Source organism: Manis pentadactyla, chromosome 7 (assembly GCF_030020395.1).
Source record: "Manis pentadactyla isolate mManPen7 chromosome 7, mManPen7.hap1, whole genome shotgun sequence".
Taxonomy (NCBI): Eukaryota; Metazoa; Chordata; class Mammalia; order Pholidota; family Manidae; genus Manis; species Manis pentadactyla.
This window is the reverse complement of record NC_080025.1, coordinates 136,134,627-136,155,181: the sequence shown is the minus strand read 5'-3', so window position 1 is coordinate 136,155,181 and position 20,555 is coordinate 136,134,627. Positions and strand designations below refer to the sequence as shown.

At 44.9% G+C, this 20,555-nt stretch overlaps 1 protein-coding gene across 4 annotated transcripts; it reads right to left on the bottom strand.

The window, feature by feature from the left end:
* Nucleotides 1–7,289: 7,289 nt before the first annotated feature.
* On the bottom strand, nt 7,290–20,338 carry RAB19 (RAB19, member RAS oncogene family). Of its 4 annotated transcripts, none has more exons than XM_057504829.1 (5): nt 19,893–20,338; nt 18,539–18,714; nt 17,939–18,162; nt 16,311–16,494; nt 7,290–8,355 (listed from the first exon to the last, which is right to left on the bottom strand). In XM_057504829.1, the coding sequence occupies exons 3-5, from the start codon at nt 18,137–18,139 to the stop codon at nt 8,087–8,089; spliced, it is 654 nt and encodes a 217-aa protein (XP_057360812.1). In that variant the 5' UTR covers nt 18,140–18,162; nt 18,539–18,714; nt 19,893–20,338; the 3' UTR covers nt 7,290–8,086. The 4 variants fall into 4 exon arrangements, with proteins under 4 accessions (XP_057360812.1, XP_036782145.2, XP_036782144.2 ...); XM_036926250.2 differs by having other exon boundaries at nt 19,908–20,338; XM_036926249.2 differs by lacking the exon at nt 18,539–18,714.
* Nucleotides 20,339–20,555: the final 217 nt, after the last annotated feature.

Genomic DNA, 20,555 nt, shown 5'->3' with positions numbered 1-20,555 from the left:
CCCTCCTGCATGGAGGTGAAAGCCACACGACGAATCAGCATTTACAGGATGGTGGGATCCTGAATCCCTAAGTCACTGGAGAGGAGGCCCTCCACCTCAAATCATGAGCAAGAGAAACATGGAGATTTGGGCTAATATAAGCCTGGCATGAGATATCCTGATACAAAGTCATGATTCTTGTCTTCATGGAGTTTTAGATATTTATGTGCTTAGTTTTAATAATGATAAATTGTGATAGCTACATGAAGGTGTAGAGTTGAATGAGAACTTCAATAGGAAGCCCGGCTAGCCTTTGGCCAGGGAAAGCTCATTTGAGCTGGCATCTGAAGGGGTGAAAGGGCACCCATCAGACTGAAGACGTGCGCCAAAGCCCTGCAGCAGGCAGAGGCAGACCGTGACAGCTTTGCTGGATGCTACCATCACAGGCATTTGGTGGCCTGCTGGATATGGCCGGCTTAACTACATTAACTGTAACAACTTTTCTCCTTTTAGAAGAGTATATCAATGCAAGTGTGTCAGTAAAATTTACAGGGATAATTTTAGATTGCTCTACCACATCAAGACAGTCTTCATAAGTTTTTTAGTACTTTGGTGAAACACACCAACTGGTCCTGAGAGTCTCACACAGTGCTTCTCAGACTTAAGTGTGCTAATCGGTGGGGAGGGGAATCTTGTTAAAATACAGCTTCTGATGTAGTAGGTCTGGAGTGGGTGGTGCCAATCCAGCTAGTCCAGGGACCATAACTGCAGCAGGAGAACTCTGCTGAAGTAAGTAAGATGCCCCAAGCAGGAGCTTGCTGCTAGCCCTGCCTACCACTGGGAAAGCACTGTCATTTCATTGGTTGTTTAGTCTTTGTAAGTTTGCTTTTTGCTCTTGGTGCCATAAACCAAATCCCATCAGGTAAAGAAATGGAATGGAATTTTGATACTTTTGAAACAATTTCCAACTGAAAATGAGCATATGGAAGTACAGACTTTGTATTGAGAAGGAGATCAAGGATACTGTTAACCTCAAACAAAGCAGTTTTACCTTGCTAGTGTTCAATAACCAGTAGTCAAGTTAGTGATCTGTAAACCAGAATGCATGCAACTTGAAAGGCTCAGTCCTTTCCTTAGTCTAAGTTAAGAGTTCTTTTTTTCTTTTAATTAAGGTATCATTAATATACAATCTTATGAAGGTTTCACATGAGCAACATTGTGTTTACTACACTCACCCATATTATCAAGTCCCCACACACACACCCCATTGCAGTCACTGTCCATCAGCATAGCAAGTGCTATAGAGTCACTGCTTGATTTCTCTGTGCTATACTGCCTTTCCCATGCCACCACCACCCCTGCTACATTATGTGTGCTAATCGTAATGCCCCTCAATCCCCTTCTCCCTCCCTCTCCCACCCCTTTCCCTTTGGTTACCACTAGTCTTTTCTTGGAGTCTGTGAGTCCGCTGCTGTTTTGTTCCTCCAGTTTTGCTTTGTTGTTATACTCCACAAATGAGTGAAATCATTTGATACATGTCTTTCTCCACCTGGCTTATTTCACTGAGTATAATACCCTCCAGCCCCATCCACGTTGTTGCAAATAGTAGAGTTTGTTTTCTTCTTATGGCTGAATAAGAATTTTGAATATTCTAATAAATAAAATCAGCCATTCTGATACCTAAACTAGTAAATATTCAGTAAACATTTCTGATGAGTGTCAGGGAAGAAATTGAATTTGAGAGGCCATGTACAATTAGAAAAATAATTGATTGGCCCAGATGCTCTTTCAGTTTTTGTAGGTCAGATCAATATATATATATTACATTTTGAGTCCCAACTCCCTGGATACTTGGGATATAAGGAGAAACAAAATGGAATCCCTGCCCTCCTGATGTTTACATATTAACAGATCCTTAATGAACCTATTCTTTCTCTGGTTTATTCTAGTCAGTGAGTAGACTTGCCATTTCCAGCATTGCCCCCTTTCTGATCCCAATCTCAGCCCTTAGCACCTTTGGGACCTACGCATGCTGTGGGGGCCATGCGCATGCCACCCTCCGTCCCACTGCTCTTGCTCTCCCTCTCAGCGCTGAACTTTATCCCCCTCCCATCATACTATAGATCACCTATGAGAAAATCCTTGATCTTGACCCATTTCTTCTAACATTGTTTTTTTAATTGAGATATAAATCTCATACCATAAAATTCACCCCTTTAGAATGTACAATTCAGTACACTTTAAAAAATATTCACAGCATCATGCAGTCCTTACCGCTGTATAATTTCAGAGCATTTTCATCATCCCCAAAAGAAACCCCGTCCCCATTAGTCATCCCATTCCTCCCTTCCCTCAGCCCCTGGTAAACACTGGCTCTTGGCAGTCACACCAGAGAGATAGGCTTTATGTCTCTAGATTTGTCTATTCTGAACATTTTATGTAAATGGAATCATACAGTATGTGGCATTTGTGACTGGCTTCTTTGACTTCCCATAATGTTTTCAAGGTTCATTTATAGCACATATCAGTACTTCATTCCTTTTTATGGCTGGATAGTATTCCATTGTGTGACTCTATCGTGTTTTATTTATCCATTCATCAGTTAATGACACTTGGGTTTCCATTCTGGGCTATTATGAATAATGCTTCAATGAACACTCATATACAAGTTTTTGTGTGGACATATGTTTTTTTTTCTCCCTCCCCACCCACCTTTCCCAACCCCTTCCCTTTGGTAGCTACTAGTCCCTACTTGGAGTCTGTGACTCTGCTGCTGTTTTTTTCTTTCAGTTTTGCTTTGTTGTTATACTCTACAAATGAGGGAAATAATTTGGTACTTGTTTTTCTCTGCCTGCCTTATTTCACTGAGCATAATACCCTCTATCTCCATCCATGTTGTTGTAAATGGTAGGATTTCTTTTCTTTTTATGGCTGAATAATACTCCATTGTGTATATGTACCACATCTTCTTTATTCATTCGTATAGTGATGGACACTTAGGTTGCTTGCATATGTTGGCTATTGTAAATAGTGCAGCGATTAACATAGGGGCATATATATCTTTTTGAATCTGGGATCTTGTTTTCTTTGGGTAAATTCTTAGGAGTGGAATTCCTGGGTCAAATGGTATTTCTATTTTTAATTTTTTTGAGGGACCTCCATATTACTTTCCACAATGGTTGAACCAATTTACATTCCCACCAACAGTGTAGGAGGGTGTGGACATATATTTCTCTTGCATATATAACTAATAAAATTGCTGGGTCATATGGTAAATGTTCGACATTTTAAGCAACCACCAAGCTTTTCCAAAGTGGTGCACCCTTTTACACTCTCTCCAACAATGCATGAGGATTCCAATTTCTTTACATCCTCACCAACACTTGTTGTTGTCCATCTTTTTTATCGTAGCTATCCAAGTGGATATAAAGTAGTAATCTTGTGGTTTTGATTGTGCCATTTTTCCATGCTCTTGGCCTACCTGGAACTTAGCCTTCCATTGAAGTCACTGCACTCCCAGAATCCTGTCCCCAAAGCACCTCAGCCATCATTCTTCTAAAGCCACTTTCACATTTTTGGATCACCTGTGCCATAATTTGAAGTCCATGCTACTTAGCCATGGCACTGTCTTCAAATGATAACTTGCATAATGCTTTATAAAGCACTTTTACAACTTTCTTAATTGATCCTCACAAATTGTGAAGTAGTTAAAGGCCAGTATCCATCTCATTTTGCAAATGATTCTAAGGTTCAGGTAAGTAGCCTGGTGTCAAACAGAATATGAATGGTAGACATGGCTGTTGGCTCCACATCTAAGTCTCTACACAAATCTGCTCCTGTTTGCTTCCTTTCTGGGCCTAGCTCACTTTTCTGGGTGACTTTAATAACAGATTTACATTCCTCACCATACTACCCCCTTCATCAGTGATCTTTTGTGACTTTAACATCTGTTTGCTCTTGACCTTGCAGATTCCTAAGCTTCAGGGTTTTGGGGAAATTATTTCTCTTTGTGTTTCATTTTGAAGTTGCATCAAGAGGTTTAAATATACAATTTTTTAGTTTCTTACAGAGTATATACTTAAGTATTTGTTTAAATCCTGTAGATTACAAAGATACCCAAACATAACTCTTACCCACAGTCTGGTCTAAGTGCCTGGGATTGTCAGTGCCCTGAAGTGGCTTACCGGCTTATCGTATCGCTCGTACACACCGAAGCATAGTGGAGACACAGAGCCTCCCTTCTAGAGCAGTGTTCTGCACTCCAGGTGGTGATCCACCACAGGCTGGGAAAATGTTTTACTGGGTCACAAGCAATATTTAAGAAAATGAATGTTATATTGATTTCAGAGTGCATCTCCTCCTAAGGGTGCATTTTACTAGGTAGAAATGTAAAATGTGTTCCTTAATTATAGTCAAAGTTTCAAAAATGTTGTAGTAGCTTACAGTTTTAGGGGCCCTAAAGGACATTTCCACAGAGACAAAGAAGTCTATGGCCTGCAGCTTGAGACACATTGCATTACACATTCTGTTACCAACACAATTATAAAAAGAAAGGCCAAATCTTACTACACTGATGGACAGTGACTGCAGTGGGGATGGGGGGGACTCAATAATATGGGTGAATGTAGTAACCACATTGTTTTTTTCACAGGTTTCTATGAATAGGATTTTTTAAATTATAGAAATGTAACAGAAAATCATTAAGAGGAAAGTCTAAAACCCAAAGAATCCAGTGTGATGAGCAGAACTCTAGGACGATCCCCGTGACCCTCGCTCAGATATAATACCTTCCCCTTTGTGTGGGACAGAACTTGGGGATACGATGGGAGAGATCCATGAAATTAGTCCATTAGGAGGCAAAAGGCAGCTTATCCTGAGCGGGCTTAACCTAATCAGGCGAGCCCTTTCAAACCGGAGAGTTTTCACAGGGTGGCTGCAGAAAAGAAAGTCAAGAGATGCTCCAGCTGGCCTGGCTGAAAATGAAGTAGTGGAGCAGGCACCGGTACTGCCTTGCTGATACGAATCCCCAGAACCTCTTCATCACCTGGAGGTCTGCAAGCTGCCCAAAGGGAGTGCTGATGGATGCCTGCCTTGCTCAGTTCTTCCTGTCCTCTCCATCGACTGTTGGGGGAATGGGTCGCCTTGGGTTGCCCATATAACCTTGCACAGGAGTTGGGCACAGAAGGAAGTGGGCTCAGGCTGGCTTGGGCATATCTCAGGCACAGCTCCCGCATCACTCCCCTGCGGTTAGGTAGGACCAGCCTAATCCACCAGCCAGCTGTCCTTTCTCCCCTCGCCCGACGCCCCCATCGTCTCCTTCAGCTTCCTTCCAGAGGCAGTGGCATGACTTCACTTTGAAAGATATTGAGATGCATGTATGAGTATACTTCTTGGAATGAGTACATTTCTCTTTCTGTGCGTGTGTGTTAGATGATAGGGGTTGACGTGATGGAGCCCACATCCAGGGCTGGTCATTATCTGAGAGGGAAAAGAGCATGACTGTTAAGAGGGGGCTCTGGAACCGGGTTGTCTGGGTTTGAATCCTGGTCCTGTCACTTACTAGCTGTGGGAACTTAATCTTTCTATACCTCATATCCTTATTTTAAAAAAGGAATTACAAATAGTACCTACTTCGGAATTCATTGGGTTAGTATAATGAAAGTGTTTGGTACAGTGCTGGGCACATAGTAACTGCTCTAAGTGTTTGCCATTATTAATACTAAATAGATATGTTCAGTAATAAAGTGGAGGAGAGATTCAGGAACAATCCATGAACAATGAAATATTAACTGAGAGAGTTTCTCAGACATGGAAATGTAGTTGACGTTGACAGACAAAGTATCAAGACGTTTATAATCTTTTTATTCTTCCAAAATAACCCTTTTAGAACTTAATTTCATATGCCTCACTGGTCACCAACTATACAATTTTGAGGGTGAGAAAAATGCCAGAATTCCTGGACCAAAGCTATAAAGAGGAGCCTGCCTGAGACCGTGCAGAGCTTCAGAGAAGTCTTCTCAGAGCAGACCTTGTGTGCCCCCACCCAGCCACACACTCCACTCGGGACGCGCTTCCAACTGTCCTTGAGGGTTGCTGTCCTGGCACTAAATTTAAACAGAAGCCCACGCTGGTTAATTACAGGTTGCTGGTGTTGAGGTGAGCTTGTTCTCACATGTGCAACCTGCTGGTAGGAATATTTTAATTGCGGATAATCCCCAGAGTGCATAGTCCTAGAAGCTGATGACACTTTCAGGGTATTGACGACACTGATGTGCAGAGAAATGGAGGCAAATTTGTGAGAGTCCTCATTCTCAGCCACTTTCATCTATGCTCGCTCTCTCCCCGATCCACTCAATTTTCCTTACCCTTCTACACGGCTGTCTGCTCACTGCCACCCCTGAAGATTGTTGGCAGCTTGAGGCAGGTATTTTCCCATCTGCCTTGTGAGATCCTGCTTTGCATAAATCTTTCTTTAGAACAATAATGTGCATGTGAAAAAGGTTAACCTTTTTCATTTATGCACTTACTCTCTCTGGCAAATAACTAGATTTCCCTCATGTTTCCAAAAGGTAGGTTTTTCATTTCAACGACAGATATATTGAAAGGAATTAAAATGTAATTAGTTCTCAGATCTTACTCCCGTCCTCACCTACCTCTGTATATAGTTCTCAAGTCCTGAGTAGCAGTAGTTCTCAAGTGTCAGTGTGGGGAAGAATCACCTGGCAAGTTTGGGTGAAGTGTGGATTTCTGAAAAGGTTCTGATGTAGTACGTCAGTTCCGGGTGTCAGGAGTCTGTCACAAGCATCCCTGGCCACCCTCATGCCTGTGGCTGGTGAACTGCACTTTGAGAAGTATCGCTCTGTTGTACTATCCAATAGATACCTGCTATAAGCCACATGAGTAATTTAAAGTTTTCTAGTAGCCACATTATAAAAGTAAAAAGAAACAGGTGAAATAATAATATATTTATTTAACCTATTTAACCTAGTGTATCTAAAATATCCCTTCAACATATAGTCAATATAAGAATTATTCGTAAGTTACATCACTATTTTTGTGTTGAGCTCATCTCAAATTCAAATTAAGCACATTTCAAGTACTCAATAGCCATCTGTGGCTAGTGGCTATTTGTTTTGTGCTGGTCTCAGCCTATCCAGAGTGATGCTATTGGCTAGAAATACCTGGCAGCCTGGGCCCGAGCTGAGCTCCCACAGACATTACCCCTTTGGGAGCCAAGGCTGTGGCTGGAGCAGCCCTTGTGGTTCTTACTATGATTGCAAGGCACACGTCAGCAACAACCTTCAAGGAACTTTGAGAAAACAAGGTTTATTACTTACAAGTTCTGCAGGGTACAGGGCATGCCCAGGGCCACCTGGTGAGGTCAGTATTGGTTTGATGTTCATATATGAGCCAATTTAATTTCAATTCAGAAAGATTTCCAATCCTACAGCTAATTTGGTGTTTTTAGAAAGAGATTATATGCGTCTCCTGCATCCTAGGAGGGTGTTCAAAGGAGCCCAAGTAGAATAAAGTGAAATGCAATTCTATCTCTATCACATGGCTCGTGACCGTTTGGCAAGATAGTATTTATGGTCTTTTTGTCAAAAGGCTTTGCTCCCAAATTAAAGACCCAAGGTGTGAATATCAGGAAGCAAACATTAGCAGCATTCTGGTTTCTCATTGCAGGCTTTTCCCATCCTCCCATGCCTGAGCTGTTTTTAACTGCTCCAGAATGTTCCAAACATCCTCTCCCCTGTCTTGATATTCCTCCTCTTTCCTTCACTACTATCTTCTTCAAGCAAGAAGTAAAATACAGTAGAAAACAGTTGAAGGGCTGAGGAGACAGAAAAGAGAAAGATGAAAAAGAGCAAACCTTGTCCTACTACCCCCGAGCCTTAAGTCCCAGGAAAGACCCATAACACAAGTGGTGCCCCCTTCCTCAGAGTCAGCAGTATGGCTGCTGGGGTGAACAGAGGTGGGGAAGATTCAGGACTAGCAGCTAGTCTATGCTTTGGTCTGAAATGCTACTCAGATACCCTAGTGGGTATCTGGCTACCTCTGGTTTCAGAGATGGCCTCCGGGGGTGCAACTGGCCTCATGAACATATTTAACATGTGCACTGGGTCTTTTCACTTGGAACCTGAGCCATAAGAACTGGACTGGAATCCAGGGGGAGGTTGTTCAGGTCGTTCTCCCCACACAAGTGCAGGCTGTTGCGGGCGATCAGCTCCCTGGCCATCAGCACAAAGACTTCGTCTATGTTCTTGGACTCCTTGGCAGATGTCTCCAAAACAGCAAGGAGGCCATACTTCTCAGCCAGTGTGCAAGCATCCTCAAACAGAACATGCCGCTTTTCCCACATGTCACATTTGTTCCCTGGGAGTGAGACAGAAGCGATTATTCTGCTGAGTAACTTAATGTAGTTTTTTTTTTTTAAGTGAACTCGGAAAAGAACATTTTAGTTCAGCGATATGCACATATGTATTCATTTACAAATTGTGATCGAGGGCAATTTTACTGAAAATGAAACCACTAATGGATGGAATTGGAGCCTCTATCTTGATTCACTGTTCTGTAAGATCTTTCAGGGCTGTGAGGGATGGCAGGGGCTGGGGGGAAGAGGGGTGCTTATTGGTTGGGACAAGTGGAGCCCCTGTGTTCTTAGGAAGGACTGTCATTCCTTCTGAGTCTGACAAGGTAAAGAATGTGCCAGAATGACTCTCCTAGGCTTCTCTCTCCTTCTTTCAAGTCTTGTTCTTCCTTTTGTTCTTTTTTCCCAGACTATGAAGTGCTGGATTCTATGAGGTGGGGCCTGGCCTAGCGAGGAGACTGTGATCAGGATTTGCTGGACTGATAGTGCAGAATGAATAATGAAGGTTCTGGCCACAATTCACATTCAATAAAATGCACAGACTTTAAACATACAGCTCAGTGAGGTCCTGGAGACTTGGAACTGACATAGACTCATTTCCAGAAAACATAAGCTACTCCTAGGAATCAATAAGAAAAAGACAAATAGCAAATAGAAAAAAATGGGTGGGAAAATTGAAAGCTTTTTACAAAAGAGAATATTCAAATATAGCAAATGTATGAAAAGATATTCAACCTCATTCATACACAGAGAAATGAGAATTAAAACCACCAGTGATAACATAATACGTTTATCAGGATGGATGAAATTTAAAAGACTGATAATCAAGCGTGGGAGAGGATGTGGAAACGTAGAGCTCACCTACCCAGCTGGCGGAAGTACACAGGCCAACAACCACTTTGGCCAGTGGTTTGACACTGAGATAGGCAGAGGAAAAAAGGGGAGACCAGTCTTTCCCCACATTCCTAAGTCCTGACAAAGAGCCTGTGACTTGGACCACTGGCTCTGTAAGGTTCCAATAGATCTTGTTTTTCATGTCAACCAATTGGTTTAACAAGTTTTAATAGCTGCCATGTCCTAAGTTTAGAGACCCCTTGGTTAGATAATCAATGGACCAAAACACAAACAACTTGTGACATGCGCATAAGGAAAATTTGGTGTCCGATAGTTGCCTCTTCATCATTATAATACTAAATTTACCCCCCACCCCAGATGACATAGCACTATATATGTATGTATGTAATCCAACTGCACATATGCTAACTGAAGCCTTCCCTCCCTACTCATGCTAGGCGACCTAATAACTGATGAATAAACATTTTCATTCCCCATAATGGGAGCTACCCTGATTTTTCTCAGGGTTGACTCTCTCTTGAGCAGCCCACCTTGGTCTATCAGGGTGTTTCTAATAAAGTGCACTGCTTGCTTGCATAGTCCTAAGTCTCAGTGTAAAATTCTTTTCCTCTGTGAAGACGAGGACCAAGGCCCCTGTTCTGGTGTCTGCCGGTAACAAGATCATCAAGAGTTGCAAGATGATGCAGTTCTGCTCCAAAGTACATAGCCGCCAGAAACAAGTACCCGTGTATGTCAGTAAACATACAAGAATGTTCAGAGCATTCCTGATTTTTCTGATTGACAACTCAAATGTCTGTCACCAACAGAAAGAGCTACTTTGCAGCATATTCATGCAAGGAAATACTCTACAAATTATGCAAAAGAATAAATTACACCGACATGCAACAGTGTGGATCAAATTTATAAACTTAATGTTGAAGGAAAGAAGCTTAGACAAGAAAGGACATTCTGTATGATTCCTTTTATCTAATATTCAAAAACAGTAGCAAAATAAAACTTCAGGATCTAGGATGTGGGCTTAGGTAGTAAAATGACAGAGAAAAGCAAGGGAGTGATTACTGTAAAGGTCCCATAGTTCTTCCCGTGGGGGGAGAAGGAGAGGGAGTAACCGAGAGGGGCCTGCAGGGGGCTTGAGGGAGGGTGCTGGCAATATTCCCTTTCTTGACCCTGGCGGAGTTTACACAAGCGTTCCCTTGGCAATAAATCTTTGTGTGTTTTTCTTTATATGTGTTAATATGTCCCAATAAAGAGGATTGAAAAAAAGGCTTTCCCAGTGTCACAGTCACCAACTTGCTCATTGACAAAGCTTGACTTAGATCGTAATTATCCCCAAATAAGGTTATTCCAAGATTCTTTTCAGTGGACATCACTGCTGTACTGTGGTAGGCTGACCAGTGACCCCCACCCCAAGAAACCAGGTTCTAACCTCTGGGAACTGTAAACATGACATTATTTGGAAAAAGGGTCTTTGCAGATGTAATTAAGTGAAGAATCCTGAGATGGGCAGTTAATCCTGGATTAGCTGGGTGGGCCCCGATGCACCCGCATGTATCCTTATAAGGGGTAGAGGGAGACCACCCAAGCAGAGGAGGTGATGTGAAGAGGGAGGCAGGCCCTGGAGAGATGCAGCCACCAGCCAAAGGACGCTGCCGACCACCAGAAGCTGGAAGAGGCAAGGAACAGCTTCTCCCCCAGAGCCTCCAGAGGAGCGTGGCCCTGCTGACACCTTGATTTCAGCCCAGTGGTACTAAGTTCAGATTTCTGGTCTCTAGAATGGAGAGAGAACAAATTTGTGCTGTTTCAAAGCCATCGGTTTATGGTAATTTGTTACAGCAGCTGCAGGGAACGAATTCAGGTACATACCTTCAAGAGAACTGTATGCATTTTTATAGCGAGGGAGCTTTAAGCCCAAGGCCCAGCTCTGCTTCTAGAAGAAAGGTACAAGAGCCCTTAGGTGGGGAAGAGATGTTGCAGGAGTCGGAGTCTCTGAGGAGCAGTCTGACCTGCCCCTTGTATCCCTTACTCTGATCTGCAGATTCTGGGCTGGGTTACACTGGTTCTGACTTTTACGACGTGCCCCTCCCACTGTCCCATTGCCACAGCCGGTTAACAGCACTGACTGTCTAGTTGCTTCACCTCCCAAAAGCTGGTGGCCGCGCACCTCAGGATGAGCCAGGACACCTGGTGGAAGGGACTGAAAGCAGGTGCTTGCTGCTTGCAAACTGAGTCCTTGCTTGCTAAGTGCTGTGTGCGCTGGGCCCCCAGAGACATGGGCCCCAAGGGAGGGAAAAGGAACATGCGGACAATCAAATAGCTGTACAGAAGTGACTGATCCAAGTCAGGCCACAAAAGAATATATGCTGAGGACCAGGTGAATGGTACACTTTCTTAGTAGTACAGGTGACCAATCCCTTATCTGTGTTTCCCAAATCCAAAAACCACTGAAACCCATCAGATTTTTAATTCATCAGATAGTAAAATCTGCCCTAAACTGGCCATTTGAAGTTTTTCTCAACCTGCTTTGTATGACTAGTCACACATTTCATTGCATGAATGTTAATGCATTTGACCATGGGGTGTTGGCCCAGGCCCTGCTGAGGGTGTCATGTCACATGGCAGGCACTGAGATCTAACATGTAGAATGACCTAAGATCGGGAAGATTCTGAACTCTGAAATCCTAGGCACTAAGAGTTTTTGCTGAGAGACTGTGAACCTGTAAATGTAACAGGAGTTTCAGTGCAAGGTTTGCCTGAGATGAGAAGGGGACAAAGAGCAGATGCTGAAGAAAGTTACAAGGCGGAGCATCCAGTATAACCGGCAGAAGGGAGTTGCCTCCTGAGCCCTTACTCTGACAGAGAGCATGGAGTTAGGAGGTCAGACACCACCCAGGGGATGAGAAAGAGAAGCCAGCCAGCTCCAGGGGGCCAGCAGGGTGCTTGCCAGTTGTGGTCAGGAAGTTGTGCATTATCTTGAGGGCAGTGGGAGAGCACGGAGGGTTTTGAACAGAGGGACATTACAGAGTTGCTGGGCTTGCCAGGACGGCGGGGGGTGAGGAATGGTGCAAATCAAAGCACAGTCAGCTCTTTGGCCTGTGTGCGGTGAAGGGGTTGAAGGGGAGGGGGCAAATCCATGCGAGAGAGAGACACAGTGTGTGTGGAGACAGAATGGAGGAGGTAGTGAAAGGGGCAGGGACACTTGGTGTGGGAACAGCACGTTTGACTCTTCTAGATTAAGGGGAGGAGGCCACTGAGAGAAAACAGGAAGACCCAGTGCGTCAGCCCTCAGGACTGGACACCCGTGAACTGGGACACCGTGGATGCATCCAGATCATCTTGGGGGGCATTTCTAGAACCAATTAAGAAAGTGAGGCAGAGACGGTTGTTATGAAAGACAGATTAGTGTGCAAATACCACAAAACTGTGAGAGATTCCTAGAAATCGGGCCCCACCGTGGTGCTTGTGACCCTCCTCTGCCCCACCTGTTTCTGCGGCAAAGTGATTGGTAGTTAAGGCTGGCGTCTGCTGGGGAAAGCCAGCGAGGAAGGCCGGGCCTGGCAGGAAGGGGCTGCCTTCCAAAGACAGCTCAGGGGGCAGGGGCCCTGGAGGCGGGGCAGCTTCACGCTGAGGGCTTCAAGGCCCCAAGGAAGAGCTGCTTCAGTGTTTCCTGGGAAGCCTGAGACTTCAATGGGAACGAGATGCAGCCGCCTTCCTGAGGAAACCTCCAGTGTGACTGGAGCCCTTCATTTGCCTCAGTGAGGCGCAAGCTCGTCACACCTGTGCGTCCCTTCTCTGGGAGTGCCATCGGTGAGGTCACAGATGTCCTTCACCCTGTGCTCTGAGCCCCTCTACACAGCAGGCAAGCCCCTCTTTCTCTCCCAGGAACTAGCGTCTTCCCTCGACTGAGGCCTTAGCACTGTGCTAAGTGCCTTACATGTGGTATCTTATTTAACCCTTTCAACTCAACAATACCTCTGAAGCAGGTAGTGATTTTAGAGCTGAAGAGGTAGAAATTCAGAGAGAGGAATGTGCCCAATTTCAATCAAGAAGGACAGAGAGGGAGATTTGAACCCAAATCTGTCTGACTCCACAGTCCAAGCACTTGAGTAGATGTAGACGCTGCCTAAACCAGAGCTTCAGGGTCCCTGGGTGACTGACTGTCTCACCAGCTCTTGGGAAGTAGTCGATAAGGAACTGATCCCACCAGGGGCTCTGGGAGCCAGTGGCTGAGTTCAGGTCCTGCCTCACCTGTCAGTAGAGAGCAAGGCTGGTGTGGGGAAGTTGGGGTTCCTATGGCCAGGATCCTCACTGAGCTTAAACCACCTGATGGTGTAACTGGCCTGTTGCTGGGCTGCCACTTCCATACGTGTGGGCAATAAGCTATTGCGCTATGTAGAGAGCTCGGCCCAGTGCTCTGGGCGGAGGCGGAGACGCTAGTGCTCAACCTACCACCGGGAGAACAAGTCGGGTAATAAACCTTTTCGCCCCAAAGAAACCTTCTACTGTCATTTCTTCAGTCACACTGAATCCATAGCGAACTTGCCAGGGGCTGAAACCCATTGGCAAGACAGCTGAGTTCCTCGGAAGGACACTTAACCTCCAGACGCCTGGGAAATGGGATAGGAGTCTTTGCTTCTGTACTAAAGGATTCCACGAGGGGACCTGGGAGAGGACTCAGAAAAGTGCCTGGAACCTACTGTTTAGTGACTGTCCCCTGTTATCAGCATCCTCCTAGCACCTGCCCTGCTCCTCACACCTCAGGGGCGGGGCCCTGCTCATCAGGAAGCAGCTGTTGTGAAGGGCGTTGGACACCTTGGTGAGCTTCCTCCTTGGGGCTTCCCCAAGTTGTTGAGGAAAAAATATGGCTTTTTTTTTTTCAAGGTGAGTGTGAGTGTTTATTTTTATAACTTTGAATTCTGCCGTTAGAACTGTCCTTTATATCAGGAGTCAAATCACAAAAGTTTCAGGTGCCAAAGGGGACCTTAGGTGAGAAACCAAAGGAGAAGGGAGGCATCTTGCCCTCTGTGTGGAAGCACCGCCCAGCCTCATGCTCTTGTTTCTGGTTTCTTCCATGTGGGGCAACACACAGCCCCTCTGAAAAAAACCAAGGGGTTACATCTGGCAGCAGACTGTGGGGTCTGGGCTTTCGATCGGCCGCAGAGGAAGGGGGGCAGGTCCTGTCCAGGCTCTCACAGTGACTCTGATTCTTGTTTGTTTTTATCAAGGTATCACTGATGTACAATCTTATGCTGAGGTTTCATGTGAACAACATTGTGGTCCCTACATTCCCCCTTTTATCAAGTCCCCACCACATGCCCCATTACAGGGAAGCAGATTGAGCTCCGAAGCAGCATTCTCTTCAAGTCTGTGTAAGATGGGCGCTAGACTATGAATCAAAACAACATACTTTGGAAAAAGATGGTTCTGAAATAACAAGTCCCTTCTGGAATCACAATGGATAAAAAATGGACTAGATGTGCCAAGACCATGTGCCAATGGTCTCTTTTACAGCCCGTCCATAGCCAGGCTTCCCATCCTGTGACTGCCTCCTCCATCAGGGCCCAATGCTTGGTCCACAGTACACACCTTGCCCCAGGCCTGCCTGTCCTTATGCTGGCCAGCTGCCTGTTCCAGGCTTTGCCTGAAAAGAAGGAATGGGGTTGTAGGATTCCCTTTCTGAGAAATGTGAGCCTGCAGATGCTGAGAGAATGAGGGAGGTTGTGAGAGGTGAAGGCCGGGTGATGCTTTGAGAGACTCATGTGGGAGGGAGAGGGGGAGAGACAGGCAGGCACAGGTTATCTGGCATTGAGAAGCAGCTCTCTGAGAGGAAACATATTCAGGAGAGAGCGCAGAAGACTGGTTCAGGGAGCCCGGCACTGACAGCCCAGGGTCTCGCTTGTTGGCGGTGGCCTGGCTGCACTGCTGTTCCTGCTCTGGTTGGGGCTTGATCGCTGGCTTTTCCTAGGTTCCAGGACTTGTACCCTCGCCATAAGCCCCAAATCATTTGAGAAACAGATGAGTTAGTCCCTCAAATGAGCTTTCTAGAAACAAATCCTACCCTTTATTAAGCACTTACTATGTGCCAAGCACTGCTGAGAATTTATGTACATTATCAAATTAAATTTTTACAACTCCATTAAGTATTCATTGCATCTTATAGATGAGGAAACTAAGGCTCAGAGGGTGAGATGCCAGGGAGCTGGGATATGCTTATCGCTGGATGAGTAAGCCATTAAACATGGTACATTTTGCTTTTTCTCAGTCTCACAGCTCATCCTTTAGATCTGCGCTCTGCAAACTTTACTTTGCATATGAATCTCTTTAGGATCCTGTTAAAATCAAATGATGACTTAAATGTAGTTGGTCTAGGATGGGACCAGAGATCTTGCACTTTTAACAAACCCCAGCTGATGCTGCTGGTCCACGGACCACACTTTGAGTAGCAAGGGCCTAAACCAACTTGCCAGAGTTAAGCAGCCACTTGGTAAACTGTCTTGTACTTGGAAGGGAGGAAAGATGGCTCTGCTCACACAGCTAATACTGTAGAGAAGTGACAGACCCATCACGCTTTTCTGAATCACAATAGGCGGCTCGTTTCAAGCTGTGAGTTTCCTTTGTGGGCTTGAAGTTGCTGTTAATTTGATGTTGATTTGTTAAGATTTGCTGACTGTGTTACTGGATATAAGAAGTAATTCGAGGGTAGCCAGTCATAGTCATCTGAGTAGCTCCCTCTGGGAATTCAGGCATCTGACCCTGAACCTCAGACTACAGAGTACCTCCTTTCTGATCTACACAAATGTGTGCATCAAATCACCCTCCATCTAGATGTCTGTCCCCATTCCAGGTGTCTAGGCCCCAATCCCAGGTCTCTGGAATGAGAAATTCTAGGATGGGACTTTGGAATCTGTGTTCTTAGCAAGTTCACACCATCTCACTCTTATTCTCAAGTGAATCTGATGGGAATTTTGGGGTCAGACACTTTCTGAGTTCTGTCTACCACTTGCACTTCTATAATTTCAGGTTCCACGGCCATTGGAAACACAGAAAAAGCTGAGTATCAGCAAAGGGGGCCAACAAAGAAAAGCGAAACGCTTTAAAAATGCCATACCAATTAGTATAATGACCAAGTTTGCTGCTCCATATTTTTCTATTTCGTGAATCCAGTGGGGAACAGACTCAAACGTGGACTGCCGGGTGAGGTCATAGGCGATGATGGCTGCGTGGGCGCTGCGATAGTAGCTCTGGGTGATGGTCCGGAATCGCTCCTGGCCTGCGGTGTCCCACACCTGCATCTGGAGGAGGCAGAGAGGGGTCTGCATGAGGGGTTCCCATGCCTGACAGGAACTTGCTCACCTCTCACCTGAAAAACAGTTTACTGCGTCTGCTCCCTAGGGCAACTTGGATGTACATTCACATCTGGGAGCCGCCGCCTAAGGATGGTTTGTTTGGAGAGACGGAGCCAGTGTCCTGGGGTGTGCAGCTTTCTTGCCTTTTCACCTCAATCATCCCTGTGTCTAGATTTTGGGGTTTATCTTTTGAGCCTGTGCATTGATATTCACAAAGGTGATAGTATTTGTTGAACTGTTTTGATTTGAAAGGACCACTCAGCTATTCATATTTAGGGGTGTCTTCATGATAATACCCTCTAAATTACCATCCCAATCAGCGGTAACAAATTTATACCCTTCAATAGTGTCTGAAGGTACCTGTTTCTTCATACCTCACACTACTTATAAACTGTATTTTTTTAAAGAAAGTTTATGAACATACACCAAACTAGAGAGCATAGAACCACGAATTCACATATCCATCAACCAGATTCAATAATTATCAAGATTTTGCCACTGTTAATTTATCTAGCTCTTTCTGTTGATTTCTTTGAGGTGCTATTTTATTAAAGTGAATCCCAGACTTCATGTCATTTCATCTCAACTTACATCAATATATATCCCTATAAAAATGGACTTTTTCTTATAACCACAATACCATTATTACTGCCAATAAACTTTTCAGTAACTCCTTGGTTTTATCTAATGCTCAGACCATATTAAATTTTTCCTGATTGTCTCTAAAATGTCTTTTCACTGTTGTTTTTCATCAGGACCGCAAACAAGATCGACTTTCTACATTTTCACTAACACTTTTTGATCTTTTCTAGTCAAATGGGTAAAAAGAGAGTATCTCACTGTTATTTTAATTGGCACTTCTTTCATTATGAGTGAGCATGGGCAACTTTCCATCTTTATATAAATTTATGAGCTAGTTCTTATAAAATTTGTGAAATAGGAGTTTTGTCCAATCTGTGAATTGCCTACTTTTCATATTTCGTTGTTGGTCTTTTTTCTTAGATACTGATCAGGGCTCTTTTCACATTTGAGAAATTGGCCCTTTTTCAGTCCCATATTTGCAAATATTTCTTTCCAGTTTGTCATTCATCTTTTGTCTTTGTTTATGGTATTTTCGAGTATGTAGAAATTTGGCCTTTTTATAACATCATATACAAGGGTATATAAATTTGACCTTTAGACAACTAAGTAATATTTTCCTTTATGGGTTCTTGTCTTAAAAGCCTGACTTCCCCATTGCACAATGATAAAAATTTCTCCAGGGTGTTGTTTTTTTTTCTGGTACTTTTATGATTTCATGTTTTATACTTAAATCCTTTATTCCTCAGGCATGTGTTTCTGTATTGTAAGTCTGGCTCCAGAGGCAGAGCCAGCGCCCAGCACCTCTGACCTTCACTTTCTTGCCATCGATCTCGAGGGAGCGCACGGTGAAGTCCACCCCAATAGTGTTTTGCTGTGTCTCTGTGTAGACCCCGGATTTGAAATGCTGCACCACACATGTCTTGCCCACATTGGAATCTCCGATGAGGATAATCTTGAACAAATAGTCAAAGTTCTCATCTGCTGCCCTGGCTAAGCTGGAGAACTGCATGACTCTTGCCACCTAGAATAGACCTAAGAAGAAAAGAAGGAATTCAGTGTCTCTTTAGCAAGCACCAGGCACTGTGCTAGCACTCTGAGTCCAGTACAGGACAAGACAGAGGGAGGTCACAGCTTTCACAGCACCAACGTCCTCGTGGGAGGGCACTAATCACTGGTCAGGTGCGAGGGAACTGCCCCACAAGCCCACACCTGCCCTAGGGGGTTGCCATTACTTTGGGGCTGCCCTCAGAATGAAGAGTCTGTGCCATTCTCACTGGGCCTAGTACACGGCAACACTACAGATAACCACACAGACTGAAATCTTAGTCACTGAGGCCAGGTGCCTTTGCTCTGTCAGTTGCCCAAGAGCAGGAGGGTGGCAGAGAGGATGCCCATAGGAGTGTTTTACCTGCCTTTCTGGCTGGCATCCAATCTCTATTTCACATGGGGAGGAAAACTCCCAACTGCTGGCAGACTGGATGTCCAGGCAACCGGCAACAAGGCCCGACAAGGTGTGCTGGAGAGGTCAGTTTAGGGAAGAGTGCCGTGGCCTGTTCCTTCTGGTTGATGCCTAAGTTTTCTTGACTGGGAAATTAGGATTTTGAGAATATTAAAAATGAAAACTATGATTTAAATTTATGTTACGCTTTATCATAGGCTGGAAAGTAACTTAATGCTTCTAATGACAATATTTCCCAAACTAACTGATTATATCAGAATTATCAGGGAAGATTACTAAAAATAAATATTCCTGAAGCCCATCCCAGATCTCCTAAATATATTTAAAAACATGTACACACACAGGCATATACTCTTCAGGTAATTCTGATGACCAGTCAGGTTTGGGAAGCATTGATCAACACAGTCATTCACCTGAAACTTTATTCCCACTTCAGCATCTCTAAATATCTATGCTCAAAAATATCTATGCTTTAACATCATGCTTAAATATCTATTTATGCTTCAATATTTTTGATCAGTAGGAACGCACTAACTCCTTGAAAAAAATCCATTTTGTGTGCACAGCTCTACTTTACATGGGGTTGAATCTCTCTGGGGTTTCCGTCTGTTGACCCTGTGCTATGGCAGACTGACAGATTCCTATGCCACCCCACAGCCCATTAGATACTGGAAGCAACAAGCATACCCCCTCGAGTCAAATCTCCCTGCGCCCTTTAACTGTTCTTCACATGATATTGTGTTGGGTCCCCTCATCAAATGTCTCATACAAATACATGAAACCTTATGCCATTTGACGATCACATTTGATGTGGGGCAAATTGCTCCTGCTTTATGACACCCTTCCCCATCCCCTCCCACTGTTATTCTTTGGTTTTCTCTGAAGTCCTAGAAAAGGAAAATTCTGCAGCATCACACAAATTAAAACGTACACAAATATCCAATCCGTATGTAAAAACCCTGAGCGTTCCATGAAGAAGGCATTTGAAATCACCTGTGGCTAAATGATGTAGCCGACAAGAGGCAAGCCACTTTCCCCCCGCCTCTGACTTTTCAAATGAAGCCATTCCACTTCCGGTGTCTTATCACTGTAATTTGAGCTGCATTCTTGCTTCCGTGTCTTTTGCACCCCCGTCCCCGCCCCTCCCCCAACGACAGTCCTGGGGTCCCCACAAAAGCCCCCTTTACCTTAGCCTGCTGGACACCCTGCTAGGAGAGCCGAGCAGTGTCCCTCGCCCCCGCCCCCAGGACACCCTCCATCTGCATCCTGTAGCCTTCACCTTCCTCCTTCACCTGTTGCTTACCTGGCTTGCTCTCACCTCTGCCAGCAGGTAAGGTTTTCTTTTTCTCCTTGTTTTCCTTTTCGGCCCTCAGTGCCCCTTCTTCCTCCTGCCTCGCAAGCGTGGTGGGACCTGTAGTCCTGTCCCCAGGTGTCAGGTTGGGCGGCCTGAGAAAGTGAAAGGAAGGCGCAAACCCTTCCACCGCCCCGGAGCTCAGCGGGAGCTGCCGGCTGGGGACGAAGCAGGTGAGGCGCCGGCCAGCGCGCGCCGTGCAAAGCCAGCTTCCCGGCGCACATTCATTTGTCGCCTAGCAAGGCCAATGCCAAGACGAGCCAGAGAGCTCAGCCAGCGCCTAGTGGGTCGCCCTGCACCTTCTTTCTGCTCACCTCCGCTTATGCAGCCTTTGCCCCCAGTTTTCGCTGATGTCCCTTGTTTGGCTGGGCGGGGGGTGCCCAGCTGTGACGACAGCAACTTAAAGGAAGATTCAAATCTGGGTCTTGAGTCATTTACTTGTTTTGTGGACGTGAATAACTCTTTCTGAGGCGTCACTGAGATCCAAAGATGAAGGTTAAGAAAACCAAAACGGCTTTGAATTTGCATGGGAAGAGCTGAAAACTTTTTCATCTCTTTCTTCCCTCAAAAGATCTACCACAGAATGAAAGTTAAATTCGAAGTCTAAGGAAACCT

Coding starts and splice junctions, on each gene's coding strand:
- RAB19 (XM_057504829.1), bottom strand. CDS start 18,139: ATGCAGTTCTCCAGCTTAGCCAGGGCAGCAGATGAGAACTTTGACTAT. Junction 16,495..17,938: donor TCGATGGCAAGAAAGTGAAG/GTCAGAGGTGCT, acceptor TGCCTCCTCCAG/ATGCAGGTGTGGGACACCGC. Junction 8,356..16,310: donor CTTGGTCATTATACTAATTG/GTATGGCATTTT, acceptor TCTCACTCCCAG/GGAACAAATGTGACATGTGG.